The sequence below is a fragment of the Aphanomyces invadans genome (genome assembly GCF_000520115.1).
Source record: "Aphanomyces invadans strain NJM9701 unplaced genomic scaffold supercont1.25, whole genome shotgun sequence".
Lineage (NCBI taxonomy): Eukaryota > Oomycota > Saprolegniomycetes > Saprolegniales > Verrucalvaceae > Aphanomyces > Aphanomyces invadans.
The window spans coordinates 225,584-240,358 of record NW_008580170.1 but is presented as its reverse complement, the minus strand read 5'-3'; the positions used below and the strand labels follow the sequence as shown (position 1 = coordinate 240,358).

General features: G+C 49.6%; 5 protein-coding genes across 8 annotated transcripts; 4 read left to right on the top strand and 1 right to left on the bottom strand.

The window, feature by feature from the left end:
- The first annotated feature begins 100 nt into the window (after positions 1-100).
- Positions 101-666, top strand: H310_10221 (hypothetical protein). Its single transcript, XM_008876534.1, has 2 exons — positions 101-365; positions 431-666. Exons 1-2 carry the CDS (start codon positions 195-197, stop codon positions 512-514), a joined length of 255 nt encoding a protein of 84 aa, XP_008874756.1. The 5' UTR covers positions 101-194; the 3' UTR covers positions 515-666.
- A 743-nt stretch (positions 667-1,409) lies between these two features.
- On the top strand, positions 1,410-1,732 carry H310_10220 (hypothetical protein; the record flags this gene model as incomplete). Its single annotated transcript, XM_008876533.1, has 2 exons — positions 1,410-1,580; positions 1,646-1,732. 2 exons carry the CDS (start codon positions 1,410-1,412, stop codon positions 1,730-1,732), a joined length of 258 nt encoding a protein of 85 aa, XP_008874755.1.
- A 399-nt stretch (positions 1,733-2,131) lies between these two features.
- H310_10219 lies at positions 2,132-6,396 on the top strand. 2 transcript variants are annotated; one of them, XM_008876531.1, is made up of 11 exons: positions 2,132-2,982; positions 3,040-3,136; positions 3,206-3,371; positions 3,457-3,565; positions 3,625-3,720; positions 3,795-3,891; positions 3,940-4,083; positions 4,245-4,692; positions 4,740-5,214; positions 5,356-5,734; positions 5,924-6,396. In XM_008876531.1, exons 1-11 carry the CDS (start codon positions 2,150-2,152, stop codon positions 6,269-6,271), a joined length of 3,192 nt encoding a protein of 1,063 aa, XP_008874753.1. In that variant the 5' UTR covers positions 2,132-2,149; the 3' UTR covers positions 6,272-6,396. The 2 variants fall into 2 exon arrangements, with proteins under 2 accessions (XP_008874753.1, XP_008874754.1); XM_008876532.1 differs by having other exon boundaries at positions 3,040-3,371.
- Positions 6,397-6,578: 182 nt separating this feature from the next.
- H310_10217 (hypothetical protein) lies at positions 6,579-13,708 on the top strand (the record flags this gene model as incomplete). 3 transcript variants are annotated; one of them, XM_008876528.1, is made up of 17 exons in its annotated part: positions 6,579-7,106; positions 7,171-7,233; positions 7,283-7,543; positions 7,856-8,186; positions 8,434-8,499; positions 8,604-8,739; positions 8,780-9,027; positions 9,119-9,248; positions 9,312-9,527; positions 9,639-10,050; positions 10,392-10,619; positions 10,682-10,815; positions 11,173-11,615; positions 11,671-11,800; positions 12,190-12,565; positions 12,887-13,258; positions 13,308-13,708. In XM_008876528.1, 16 exons carry the CDS (start codon positions 6,579-6,581, stop codon positions 13,151-13,153), a joined length of 3,969 nt encoding a protein of 1,322 aa, XP_008874750.1. In that variant the 3' UTR covers positions 13,154-13,258; positions 13,308-13,708. The 3 variants fall into 3 exon arrangements, with proteins under 3 accessions (XP_008874750.1, XP_008874749.1, XP_008874751.1); XM_008876527.1 differs by having other exon boundaries at positions 12,887-13,708; XM_008876529.1 differs by lacking the exons at positions 12,190-12,565; positions 12,887-13,258; positions 13,308-13,708 and having other exon boundaries at positions 11,671-11,996.
- Positions 13,159-13,651, bottom strand: H310_10218 (hypothetical protein). The gene is made up of 2 exons (XM_008876530.1): positions 13,516-13,651; positions 13,159-13,467 (listed from the first exon to the last, which is right to left on the bottom strand). The coding sequence occupies exons 1-2, from the start codon at positions 13,636-13,638 to the stop codon at positions 13,321-13,323; spliced, it is 270 nt and encodes an 89-aa protein (XP_008874752.1). The 5' UTR covers positions 13,639-13,651; the 3' UTR covers positions 13,159-13,320.
- Positions 13,709-14,775: the final 1,067 nt, after the last annotated feature.

The window sequence follows — 14,775 nt, the reverse complement described above, 5'->3', positions numbered from 1 at the left end:
TCCGTACATGCAATATATTGAGCATTCAAATAATTGATACAAAAATCAAGTCACTTGAACCATGAATTATGGTACATTCCGGATAAAGGTTCTCATGCCTTGGCAGGCCAGATTCGACGACGGGGACGACTGGCATTGGCTGCCATGTTCTAGGCCAGTTCCGATTTCTCGGCGGCAGACACCAACTTGGAAGCATGGGAGGCGGTAATGGACAGAAGAGTGCGGCAGCACGTGAACGCAACAACGCCAAGAAAGCCAAGGAGGCGAAGGCCAAGAACGCTCCTGAAATGCGTGCCAAGATTGAAGCCGACCGAACGGCAGTCAAATGCAAGATCTGCATGATGACGTTTATGGTGAACGTGGGGGTAGGTCCTTGGTCTCTATGCGATGGCGTGGCGCGTTCACCTGTTCTGATGGGGCTCATTCGTAGCGTAACCAATTGAACGACCACTGGGTAAGCAAACACCAAGACAAAGGCTTCACGCTTGAGCAGTGCTTCCCTCACCTGGCGTAAACTCTCACTCCATCAACACACCATACCATGCCATTGTGGAGGATCAATGGCGAGACCATTGCTTTTATCTATCCCCGTATTGGCTATTTAAACGTGTGATAAGTATTTTCGATGGTCATGCTGTTATCATCGCATCGTCCCTGCATGCTCTAACCTCCCATTGTGTTTCACGGAGAGAGCTGTGCAGGCAAACGCCAAAGTTGTGACTTGTGATAAGTCGATCGTCCGTCGAAGTGAGCCGAAGCAATTGCTCAAAGGGACTTTTTTTACAGCTTGCAGACCCAGTCATTGCAGAACACAGAACTCACGCCCGAGTTGTTGTGCATTCAAGTAGAGAAGCAAGAGCTCCGTCCCAACACACCCTTTGGTCATCTAGCTACCTATGGGCTCGCTTGCTTGAACAACATATTCGTGCCGTGTCAGGATGGAGCAACTGCACGGTTGAAAACGGCTCCGCGCAGATTTGGGCAAGTAATAAATCCTACTAACTTAGTAGTTGGGAATAGTACTAGTACTTCTTCCCAATGCCATCTCGCGACCCAATTATCCTTTCAGTGGAATTTTTCGCTCGTCCATATACATACGGAATACAAAAATATTTCTCGGTAGTTTCCTCATGAATGCCCGTCCACCATGCACTGCAGTTTTCGGTTAGTAGAGGACGTTTTCGGATAAATTGGACACTTGATGATTGCTATGGGGGTGAATATTCACCATTCTACCAGCAAAATTTTAATGGTAGCAGTGGATTCAAGTCAAAACGGGCACAATTCAATACAAGGTTCTATATATTTATTTTTATGCATGTTAAGCGGTGTGAGGATGGATAATGAATTGTTGGTAGGAACAGTATGTGGCACCATTCTCGAATTTCCAACTGCAAACTACTAGCAACATGGGAGGTGGCAATGGTCAGAAGAGTGCGACTGCGCGTGAACGCAACAACGCCAAGAAGGCCAAGGAAGCGAAGGCCAAGAACGCTCCTGAAATGCGAGCTAAGATGGAAGCCGACCGAACGGCGGTCAAGTGCAAAATCTGCATGATGACGTTTATGGTGAACGTGGGAGTAAGTCCTTGGTCTCTATACGATGGTGCGGCACGTTCAGGTATCCTGATGGGGTTCATTCGTAGCGTAACCAATTGAACGACCACTGGGTAAGCAAACACCAAGACAAGGGCTTCACGCTTGAGCAATGCTTTCCCCATTTGTCTTCCTAAGTCGACCCTCTCCACCGTTATCCACCTTGCCCTTGGAGGACTCACTGGAACAAGGTGGCCATTTTTATTGCACATCGTGCGTGGCACTTTTCTCCATGTATGATAACAGATTCCGATCGACCACTTCTTGCGTTGTGTTATGTTTCTCAACTGAACGATACCGCAACAGCTCTAGAGAACAGCAAGTCTGAAACCCCGAAAACGTCCTCGCTCCCCGCCTACAGCTCCCCGCCTATGACACAGTGCAATAGGAAGTGCGTTGCGCATCGACGTCACGACGCTGTAACTCGTGACGGCCATCGCGTGACTCCCGACTACCGCGACTGGCCCAGTCACTAGAAGAAAATCAACCGGATAACAACGAACTGTATTACGGATAATTGAACTCCATTCGATTGCCGCGCACTTTTGGCCATCATGGACATGGACGCGGAACTTGCCAAACTTCTTCATGAGCAGGAGCAGTTCATGCAAAGTGGAAAGGCTTCTTCCGTGAAGCTGCAATCGACAAAGCCAAAGCACATCCCAACTCAAGCGCCACCAACGCCGTCTCCCCTTCCTCCGTCGGTAGTCCGCGCACAAGTGGTGGAACGCTTAACGCCTGTGAAAACGATGCCAATGTCAACAATTCCACCCACAGACGGCGGATTTCCCTCGACCAAGAAGACTAGTCTTTTTGGCCGTCGTCGAAACCAACAAGCTACGACAGATTCGGTGGCCACTCTGCCCACCATTGCACGAAAACTACAATCTACCTCGTCCAGTGCCATTCCCAATGACATCCAGTACGACAATGACGCGGCGATTGCAAAGATGTCGCTTGAAGATATTCGTAAAGCGCAAGCTGATCTTCATGCCTCGTTGCCTCCTGAAATACTCGATATGTTTATGAAACGCAAGAAGAACTCTACCGACCCGGCAGCAACAGGTTCCATTGCCCCACCCAGTCACGACTCTTCCTCGCCTGTCCAGCCTTCGCTTCAAAATCCACCACCAGCCTCCACCTCAACAGTCACTCCAAGCACTGACGAATCTCTTCGCCGTGCCGTGAGCGAACTGCCAAAGGAACAACGGTTGAAACATGAGTGGATGGCGTCGCTTCCAGAAGTTCATCTTCAGCCAGAAGGAGAACACGTCGCTGAGTCGCAACCCCGTGTGGATCTTGAGGGAAAACTCATCGTTGCGACAGCAGACACGGTGCCGCTGCATACAGGGCTCTTTCACCACGGCTTGAACCCAGACCTAGCTGGGTAAGTGTCGTCGCGTTGTAATTAGCGACCACGTCGCCATCTTACTACACACGGTAGGTACACGACGGAAGAGCTGCTAATCTTAGCCCGAAGTACCGTGGGTTCACAGCGTGCGATGGCATTGAGTGTGCTGGCAAAAGCGATCGCGGCGGGGGTATGAATGTCGACCATCAGCCACGTAGGCATGAGAGAAACTCAACTAAGTGGTCTCCGGCCGGTGTAGACAACCGCTGCAACGACTGCAATGGCACTTGTTGCTCGTTCAGCCCTCGAGGAATCCAATTCTTCGGTCCTTGTGGCTGCGATTGATGTGCTGCATGCATGCTTGATTCAATTTGACTTGATGACGGACGTCGATCAAGTTGAATGGACTCCTCGCGACGCACAAGGTAGAATTGTCAGAAATGCCAAGCGCTTGCAATACGACGGGCCAAATCGAAGCATGAAGTGGACTTACACGATTATCATATCCAGGACATGCCAGAGTTGTTGCGTACATTGATGAAGACGAGGTCTCGGACGTCAAGGATATTGCCGACCCGATTCAAGCACTTCTTTTTACTCAACTCCCGCCCCGTTTGTTGTATGTTGAAGCATATTGCAGAAATACGTGCTGCTCAACGTAGTAACGAGTCCCCGCAGGCAACTCATCGACGCGCAACAAGCCCCGCTGGTTTCAAGCCACGCACAGCTCCAGTTGCTCGAAATTTGTGTCGTCATTGCAATGCATTCCCCACGGTGAGTGTTGCTGGCAGCATCGTCCCTTTCAATCATACACGGTGGGGGGGCATTTCACGTGGTTTGTCGAACAGGGCAGCTGCACAGTTTCTTGAAGGGACGGCCGTTTTTTCATTGCTGAATTCTTTGCTGTCCGTGGCGACTGTGGACACCTTGCTCAAATCAATTGAGGTATGCCTCATCAACAGAGGGCAACCGTCACCTGACGAATTGCTGCAGATGACTGCCGCAACGTTGCTGTGGATATTACGCTTGTGCCAAGCTGATAAAATCCACGCGCAGCAGCTCTTGGACCATCAAGTTCTCGCGTCGACCAAGGTGTTCTTGGCAATGCGGTTTCCACCGGCCCTTCTTCCATTGCAAGTACGGCTTCGTATCCATTTCCAATTATTTTCCGCGTTGATGCAATTTCCAAAAGCAGAACTCCACCCATTCATACTGAAACATTTTGCTGAGCATATTGACGTGCATTCGCTGGAGGCAATTTAACCCTGGTTCATGTGCTCATTCCACTGCATGGCTAGACGCTGACGATGCGAATTTGGAGAGTTTGTTTATCTTACCGACTGGATCAGCCCAGCATAGCGTACCTCTTTCCTCTGCTCTGTGGGTATGACGCCAAAGCTCTGACGCAATCGGTGGACTCGATTTCCCTCGAACCATGGCCCCGAGTCATGCAAGAATGCATCTTGGACGCGCTCGTCTTTTTGATTGATGAAGCCTCCACCGTTGCGTTTTTGCCGTTTTTCATCCAGCAAGCGAGCGAACTGGGGACACAAAGTGCATCAGCTGTGCGGTTTCTTGCAGCCACATATCCCCTGCTTTTTACCTACCCATCGTTGGAACCTGCTCCGTTTGTGTCGGTGTGGCCCACGCTTCGTACGCTCTCAACAAACCTTTCGCCTCAAGTTGTCGAGGCAATTGTGGCGTTGCATCAAATTGTTGCAGCCAATCCACATTCTTTGGTGCAAGGTAACCTAGCAACCATTCTGTGGCATCTGACGGCGAAGCGTGCGTAGTTGATCTGGAGGAGACTGTTGCGTTTATTCAGTCTTACGTACCGTCACTGACTACAACACCCAAACCTCAATTGGCCGTCGCGGCAGCGCTCTTGGAGTTTGTCATTTCCTGGAAAGGAGTCAACGACAGCATGCGAGACTGGGTTCGAGCCACAGCATATCCTTTACTCCAATGTATACAGCCAGGCCAACATAAACTTGTGCGGCAGCTACTTCGATGTGTGCTGGAACAGCCTCCGCTCGTCGCCATCTACGAGGCGCTGTTGTGTCCCCCAGCAATTTCCAAGAACATCACATGTCACACGCTTCAACCTCTTGAATCGACTTCGAAGTCTGCGAATCCAACAGTTAGTACACTGCCACCCCCACCTGGATGGGTGTTTGCCCTGGCTTCCCGACTGCATTCGATGGACTCACAAGAAGAGTCGATCATGCTGACACATCTCGTGAAATTCCTCACGGTTGTCGAAACGAGGTAACTGAAGTACTCTGGACCGTTCAAGCATTGTTGAAGTTTTTATTGTGAAACGTCGACAGTATTGGTTTTTGACTTGATGACTTCTTTGCACAGCATTGTGTTCGTCGAGTAGTCTAAAATCTGTGTATGTCATCTTAGACAGCCCGAGCTATTCGCCGCCATCTCCCCCACGGACAAAGTGCTCCATTTGGCGCATGTATATTTATGGGAAGCTGAAGCATGGCGCGACTGCAGCGCTGGTTTGCATGCGCTGATACACCGGTACATTCGCCAGCGCCACGATCAAGACAAACCTGATTCCCTCATGGACGCCACTGAACGCATCGTGTCAGTGCAGCACCAATCGGTCTCGAACTTGCTCTCGACTCTCGTGCAAGTGTTTTGCAACGTCTCGTTTGGCGACAAAGGACTCGCGTGGATTTTGACCATGTACTTGCAACCGAACCGAGTGCCAATCGCGACCCAATTCGCCGTGTGGAACGAAGTCGCGCAACTCCAGTGCCTCCATTTGCTCGAGGTACCAACCCGTTCTCGTGATGTGTTAGTCCCTCCCTACGCGGTGAAGCGAGTTCGGACATTTGTTTCTATCAACTATTGTTCATTGAATGTATTAATCTTGACAGCGTTTGACAAGTCCATCCTGTGGACTTTTTGTGGTATTCCATTGTTGGTCGACGGTGGAGATGTATTCATGTTGTACTGCTAGACGATCACCGACCTTGAAAGTGTCTACGTCGTGGATGATGCCATCTTGGATGCGTACCTGCAAAGTGTCGTCCAGCAGCATCTCACGGCCGAGAAAGGAATGGCGATGTATCGCATGGTGGTTCACCACATTGCCCATTTTTGCTTTACAGGTGCCGTGACGTCCTTGCGCAAGCAATCGATGCTCCTTGAGGTATTCCAGTCCAAGTTGCGCAGACTTATCCATGACATGGTGTCAAACCCCACCAACGAAACCACTCGCGCAATGCTGACCCATGCCAAGGACCTTGGTCCGTTTGCCCCGTACAGCGATGTTATTCAAGAGTGCTTGAACAACATCGGTGAATAACTCTATCGTGAGCGTGTTGCCACTTCGGTCAAGCTGGTGGCTTCATGGATGGGCCTCTGCAGCGCATTCCAAACAACTTAATGCACTTAAATGTTGTGTACTTGGCGCACGAGCACCGTGCTATTCTCTGCGGTTCACATGAATTTTGTGTCGTCAACGTGTGACAGTTGAGGAATTAGTAGAGAAAAAGACGGAATCGGAAATATCTTTTCAATATCTATTACACAGACATCCGGAGGAAACGACCGACATTTGCGACCTTATCCGGATATACTGGCCGCTCGTGTGCCTGTTGCTCACTTCTGCGATGAGTTCCCGTAGCGTGCGCAATCAACCGGCGGCGACAGCTTCGGCGACTCCATCTACCTTAAATACCGGTCCAGCTCCCCCGAATGCGCCCCCGACTGCTCGCCAGCTGTCAGAGCGAAGCTCTGTCTCGTCGGACGGAGACGAAAGCGACCTCATCTCGGACACTTTGAGCGAAGTTGACATCAAACGACGAAACGAACGCCCCCGATTCGACTCACGGGCGTCGTATGCGGATTCGACGCGGTTCGATCGATTTGATTCGCGTGCGTCCATGATGAGCAATCGCGAAAGATCGGACTCCCGTGCATCGTCTAGCAGTCGTGCATCAAACTCGAGTCGACGAAGTGCACGTGCGTCGGAGCTTCGCACGACAGCATTGGGAACTTCCACTGGGAAAGCGCCAGATTTGGACGCGATCGACGAAGAAGACTACCAGTTTGTCTCCCCATTTGCAGACTTTGACGCACACGATCAACCGATTCGCGAGCAGTTGCAGAAAGGCCTCGAGATTGTTAACGAGCACACTGTAGGACCTCTCTCCATTATCTATTATCGACTGCAACGCCCTCATCGTCGTTTTGTACAAACAGTCGAAGCTCAAAGAAATCGAAGATGCCCTCTCCGCTGCAATGTCCGAAGTGTGGGGGTACTGGGTACGCTTCAGCTACTTGCTGTCGAACCTGACCATGTCTCGCTGTACAGGCGGACCCAATCCAACTGCATTTGCATCCCGCAGAGCGCGTGGACGTCCAGGATCTCATTCGTACAGACAACGAACTGTTTAACAAAGTCCTGACCGTGTTCGCTGTGCTCTGTGATGAGATATCTGAACTCAAAGTGACGGTTGAGGACAACTTTTACCCGGCGTTGATCATGTTTGGTCAAGCCAAGCATGGAGACAAGGGCGACGTCAAGCCGGGCGAGGATGAAGTACACATTGGGCGCATGCTCCCATTTTTCCAAGTACGTCGTCGCTGCAGATGATTTTATCAGATTTCCTCATTATTCACTGTGCTCTGCCATTTCTCGATGTGGTTGTCGTTTGAATTTGCACCCACACGGCATTGATTTGGAATCTTCGCTTTCCCATCCTTGTTTCGGTGAACTCGTGGGGAAGATTGTCTTCAGTGTTAAGCTCATGACGCCGCCTTCATACTTACCTGCATAACCTTACCGGTGCCTCCCGAAGTTAATGTGTAACTTTTTTGCCCATGAAGAAATTGATGGAACGTGAGTTTTCCCGGAGGAGTTGCTGAGCACATTGTGTGGCGCTAGGACATATCGAATTTCGTGGACCGCTGCAATGCGATTGCGACAAATCTCGTCCATCAACTCGCGTCGTTGTACCAGAGTATTCAAAAGCTGTGGAAGTCGACGTTCAAGCACGTTCATTTGACGAGTGTCTTTGACGCCTTTGCCCACGTGCTGGAAATCCTCATCACGCTCGACTTGATTGTGCTCGACAACCCCAATATCGTGACGTCTTGGGACAAATACAAGCGCATGATGCAGTACGTGCGGGCTGATCCAGCCAGGTACAATGTCACGGTCGAAAAAGTCAAGGCGTTTGAGCGGCTCTTGGTTAACTTGGACGGGACGTTTATGGGTACGACTGGAACGACCGTACTGTTTTGATTGCTTGGCACATGCTTCTGTGGGTTACTGTCGGCGCTATGGGCGACGTTGTGGGGCTACTGTTTTAAAAGTCGATCGTGTAGCGTCGGAAGACTGCATGATAAGATTGAGATTTGTAGTGCCAACGTGATGGATCTGCTAAATTGTGTGTGCTTGGTTTCCATGGACTTGGTACATATTTGTTGCATCATAACACGTGGTTATTTATCCCAACCTAGGTGCCAAAGTTTTCCAGACCTGCATTGAACAAGATTTTGAAACCACGTTTAGTTACGAGGACAGCGGTAAGTTTAACGTTTCACTCACCACGCAACCCATCTTGTGTCGAATTGTATTGTTTCCAGAATCCGTCCACTTTCCGTGAGGATGATGGGCGTTGTTTCTGTAGAAGACGAGGACGAGGACGACGAGCAGGAAAACAATATTGACGTTCGCAACAATCGCGTGTTTTTGGACGAATTCTTTCACTGCTTGACCAGTCGCTTCCAAGCGATCGAATCCGCACTCGGCACAGCCTCCGAAACGTAGGTACCTTTGTCAGCATATCTGACTGTTTGTTGGTAGAAACGAGCGAATCCAATTGGTCGGAGCGGCAGGCCTATATGTCGTGTTTCGAAAATTGCTACCGAACAACGTACTACCCGACGTGGGGCTGTTCGACAAGCTGTGGCAGTTGCAACTCAAGGCCCCTGTCGTTGTATTGTGTGGTCGCTTGAGCTGGCACTTGCCCGAATTTTTGCTCAAATATGCCCCCCTCCAGTCCAAGACTGCTCAGCCTGTCGATGTGGTGCAAGCCAGACGTGAATACCTTGGTACAACTCACTTCAACCTCCAAATTCGATGTTCTTGTTTTGTGTTGTGTTGTGCACAATCTTGAATGTTGCTGACACTTACCTTTTGTAGCCAAGTTTGACGACGTGTTTGAAGATGATGTTGTCTATGTGCAAAGTGAAGTTCGCGCGTGGCTCGTGCGCTTTGAGTCGTTTTTTCAAATGAGTACACGCGGGGGAGGTGACTCTGTGCGCATATTGGGGTATATCTCACGCCCCCGTTGCGGACATTTCGTTCTGTATTGTTCAACTTCTGTTGCATTTAGGATTCGAGGCAACTTAATCGTGAAAGGGCTCATTTTGGCCAAGCGCATTCAAACGATGATGCAAACTATGCTCCAGCTCCATCTGCAACTGAATATCCCCATGCCGAAACGCATCTTGCGCCCGCTCTACCACTGCATCGAAATGAACAAGGCTATCGAGTTTATGCTGGCTCGGAAAAATCCAATTCTCGCCGAGAGTGCGGCGTTGATTCTGCGGTACGATATCGTGGATTTCTGTGTGAGCATCGTGTTCTGATGGACTTTCGATTTGTTACATGCGAATGTACAAACCCTGACTCAAACAATTCCTGCATTCTCGTCATGTAGACAAGTTGCACATGCTCTCATGTTGTTCTTCCGCCCAATCAAGGCCAAGCTTGAAGCGAGCAAGCGTTTTGACGACACGAAATTGGACGTACTGGCCGCCGTTTCCGTCATGGAAGACATTTTGCATACGGGCGAGTCGTTTTCATCAACCCGGTTGACGGTGCTATCGCTTGCCGTCCAAATTGCGCTCATTTCGGACGAAGACAACGACAAATCCATAAAAAAAGCAGCCACGTCGTCGCCAACTGAAGCGCTCAAGTTGTTGTGGAAGCTCCAGTTGCTGTGTGACTTTCAGCGCAAGATTCGCCTGGCGACCGACTGTTCGTTTTTATACTGGAGCCGCGAGCTCCTCACTCTGTTTGTCCAAGACATGTACTCGGTCCCAGAAAATGCCAACCGCATACAATACGTGGTAGGCCTCTGCGTTCCGTGTTCCAACAAGAGAATATGACCGAATGTTTTACGACTCGCGTCGTGATTACGAGGTGTATGGTTGCGTTAGAATGTCTGTCATGACGCGATCCGCCTTGTTGAATAGTTATACGTTGAATCTGTTGGATGCTTCAGGACCTTTCGATGTCCTGTTGGTGTTGACTTTTTGGTGAAACCCCGTTCTATGGGGCTGATGTACGATCGATCTGACTTGGTTTTTTCGAAAGTGCATGGTGTTAGCATGATGTGCTAGCCCTTATGATGACTGGAGTGTATGAATACATTTCGAGTAAAGTGATGCCACCATTGATCCTCGCGTAGCTGGCTGGATTTCTCGATGCTATCAAGGTGTTAAAGATGGCGGGACATGAGGAAAATGCCGTCGCGTACTATGTTGGCGCGTATGCTGCCTTTGTCGAAGAAGTTGTAGAGGAGGAGCTCGTCGGGCCGCTCTGCATGGACATCGAGAATGACCTGCGCTTGCATGTCCACTCGGTGCATCTCGATCACATGGAAACGCCCAACCCCATTAACAACACGGATTTTAAAGTAGGTTTGAGGCAGACTTTTCAAGACACGAGAATTGAACTTCTGACTTGCACGATATCCAGGTGCTGCACTACTACATGGATCTCCGTCCGATTCGTATTTGGGGCAAGTGCATCGACCTGCGCGACCGAGTCACGCATTATTTGGAGTCGACGTTTTACAATCTCACGACGGTTGCGCTCCACGACTGGAAAACGTAAGTTCCATCGTGCATCCTTGTGCATAGTGCACGCCGAATGTGCGAACGAAATCTGTCCCATCCCATGAAGGTTTGCACATTCGAATGGCATGTTCACTGTCAGTTGTATGGTATCAAACATATTTGTTTTAGCCTTTGCGCTCCCACTGTGAGTTGCTGTATGGACGTTCTGTACGATGTGCCTCGTCTGTCGAAATCACACTTGTCGTGTTTGCATTTGGAAGTTCTGCCTTCGTTTTCACGGAATGTTTTGACGGAGGGTGTTTATGCATATGCCCGATTTTTCTCTTAATTTTTACCATTTGTTGGACCTGCGTTGCATCGAGATTGAACTAAATAGATATGTGACGGTAGATATGGCGAGATGCGCCAATTGGCGTATGACAAGTATGGACTCTTTTTGGCCGAAAACCACTTGCCAATGGGAAGTTTGGACCAAGGACTGGACGTGCTGCAGATCATGCGCAACATTCATGTGTTTGTTGGTCGATACAACTACAATTTGAACCAGCAGTTTTTCCTCGAACGGCGCAACGACAAAGGGTCGCGTCACTTGAATGCGATTTCAATCCACTCGATTGCAAGCAGCATCCGCACACACGGCATGGGTATCCTCAACACGACCGTCAACTTTACGTACCAATTCCTCAACAAGAAATTCGATATCTTTTCGCAATTTCTCTATGACGACTACATCAAGAGCTTCTTGAAGCGTGAAGTGCGGTGGTACAAGGCGCACAAAACCGAGACCCAGGACCACAAATACCCGTACCAGCGCGCGTTTGAGTTCAACAAAGGTTTGTTGACTTGGATATCAAAGACGAGTGTGCTAATTTTATCATTGTGGGGTAGAAATCCGACAACTCGGTGTGTCCGATGCAGGGCGAACGTTCTTGGACCAATATCGTATCCTCATCACGGAAATGGGGAATGCTCTCGGATATGTCCGTATGGTGCGGTCAGCCGGCATGAACTACTGCAGGTACTGCATGCATGGCAAATCCTCGACTCTTGATGGGTGAAATTGGTATACTTGCTTGTTTCGTGGAAAGTCGAATGCACGCCAACGGCTTCAAGTCGTTACGAATTTAGTGGATGTTTCTGAACGAGCGGCTGAAATATACAGCTGGAAGCTGTTGATCTGTTCGATCAACATCTTTGAGGATGTTAAAGTCGACGTATTGATCATTCGACAAAAATCCTCTATGTCCAGCCGTCTGTTTCAGCCTCTGCGTCGGTGGTTTCCTGTTTCCGTATGTGTTTGCGCAAGCGTGATCTTTTCCAACGTTGGTTGTGGATAAGCGGGACTTTGTTTTTCATTTGCAGCATGTTGCATATTCATAATGTGTTATTCGAAAAAACCTGGGGTAGCAATGCGATCAAGTTTGTGCCGGACTTGAACAAGCGCAACTTTGAATTCGAAGCAATGGCGACCGAATTAAGCCCGGAAACGCGTGTCGCGGCCAAGAACGTCGACACGGTCGTGTCTAACCTGTCTCGCAATTTCAGTGAGAACAACGACTATTTTCACGTACTGGTCGAAGTGTTCCAGCAAGTTGTATTGTCGCAAAAGCACCTTGGCCTTTTTTACCAGATCGTGCCTGCGCTCACCATCAACTTTATCGAGACAACCGTCCAGGCGAAGGACCTCATGTACAAGAACACACGCCGGCGCGAATCGTACTTTACTGATGACGGATTTGCCATCGGGATTGCCTATTTGTTGGCGATTCTGAACCAAGGCGAGGTAAATTGCCTTTGATTTGTCATGACGGGCGTGCAAAAAAATCTACTTGGAGTTGACGATTGTACCATCGAGGAGGCTTGGAGGGGCCAGATACATATGCTCTGCTTGACAAGATTTTCGTACTAGATTGTCGTGCATGAAATGTTTGTCGATGGTTTCCTGAACTTGAGTGGCATCACCAAGTGGACATTTCAGCATGAAATGTGCTTTAGGTGGAGATTTTCTCAGCACGTATTGCTTCAGGATGGTTGTGTTTCGAGCTCGTGTATCGATGCGTTGCATGCGATGGTCTGCAAAGGAAAAGGATTTACGGATACATAGGCGTTTGACTCACTGCATTGGTTTGAAGAAGTCGAACGCAAGTTTGAAGCAGATGAAGCCGCGTTCAACATCAAGCAGGCGGAGCGCGATGCCCGCAAGCAAGCCAACATGGAGAAGAACAAGAAAGAAACGACTGCCGACCTCATCGAAGACGAGGAGGAGGTGCATACACTCCAGCTCACCGCCAAGCGAATCGAGTTGCACCGCAGGGAATTTGACTTGCTCAACTGGTCGCTCAACGGCGCCCGCATCTTTTTTAAGGACTAGGCAGCTGAACAATCTGTGATGGCCATTGCAAGTGATGGTAACTTTGCAACGAATTTTCGTGTGTGCATTGGCATGCGGGTTTTGCGGTTTCAAGCGAGTCGAGAGGTACTTATTGTGGCAGTCTTCATGCACTGGGATTACTCGGTCACAACAGATTCCAACTGGAGTTAATCGAGTTTGGTCGACTTGGTTCGTTTTTTGGGATTTGCCAACTTGCCGTTCTTGAAGGCTTCTGCGATGGCAGTGTCGTCGGCCTGTTCTTGAGCGTCGAGTTTCTTCAGTTCTTGCCAAAAGGGGTAGACAGCTTTGTACATCTACAGCATCGCCACGTGACGTTGTGGCGGCGAACGACGTCTACGTACCACCCAACAGCAGTGGAGAAACCCCACGAACAACACTACGATCGAGATAGCAGTGCTGTGCTGTTCAATGAAACTCGGCGCGTGCTTGTTGTCGCTGGCTATGGTGTCGAGACCACCCTCCATGGCAATTTTTTTTGAGTCACCGTGTATTTCATCTTCAACACATTAAATGACTTACAAAATATACAAGATGGCATTTGGTTTTTCATTTTTTACTACTACGTAGTAGTATGGTACATTGCTATCCAGAGCGGCGACGTACGAGAAACGATCTGCGGTATCATGCAACGTTTTACCGACGAGAGCTAATGTATGTTGGGTCGCTGCCGTCGCGACTCAAATGCCATGCGCCCCCTGTGGCTATCGAATCTGTTCCTGTCGATGCTTCAGCTTTCGAATGAACCCCAATGGGACGATCGAAAGAGGACGTGGAAGTCAGGGCGGTCGAGCCCGCAAGGCGTTTTTCAACAAAGGTCGCAGCACTGTCGAAGCATCGCAGCGCAGAGATCGAACCAAAGCTGTATTATTCCACCAACGCTTGGTCCACGCGTGGTTACGTTTGCCGCCTGGTACGTTTTCAGCTAGTGCAATCTGATCTATTGTCGCTTTTTGGTGTCTACAGCTTTGTTGTTGCCTTCGCCGTACGCTCGCGTGGCCCAGAACACCTGCAACACCAAGAACCCTCTAGTTGAGTAGAATAAACATGTCAAGACCGTACCAGTGCTGCGATATGGAGGGCGCTGAGACCTACAACGAGCACGACGAGCTCGACGCTAAGCGATTCCAAGGCCATCATCGGAGTGGGCGAACGAGGCAATTTCGAGGGACACGGGGGAATATAAATTCTCCCAAGGTCACCTTGAAATTTCGTCATTGGTGGATGCGTCATACTATTTCATCCAATCAAATCTTTTTAATGAATTAACCAACGAAATGTCACGTGGACGAAACTCGACAGTGCAAGCGCCGCGTGGTGCACGTAGTGCTGCCGGACGCAAAAGAAAGGGGCACTCCTCTAGTGGTCCATTCGCGATATCTTTCCGTGGAACGTCCAATATGTGTCTTATTCCATGCAACTCTCCCGCCACCATAGACACATCGCCCCTGGTCGGGGGCCCACTGCAAGCACGTGCTTGTGGAACGAGGACGGTGACGGCGTTGCCAAGGGTCCTGTTGTATGCCCATCCTTGAGTTTACCTTGACATGGTTGCGCTCGCCAACGTTTTGACACCCCAGCCTGTTATACTAGGATATACAGTA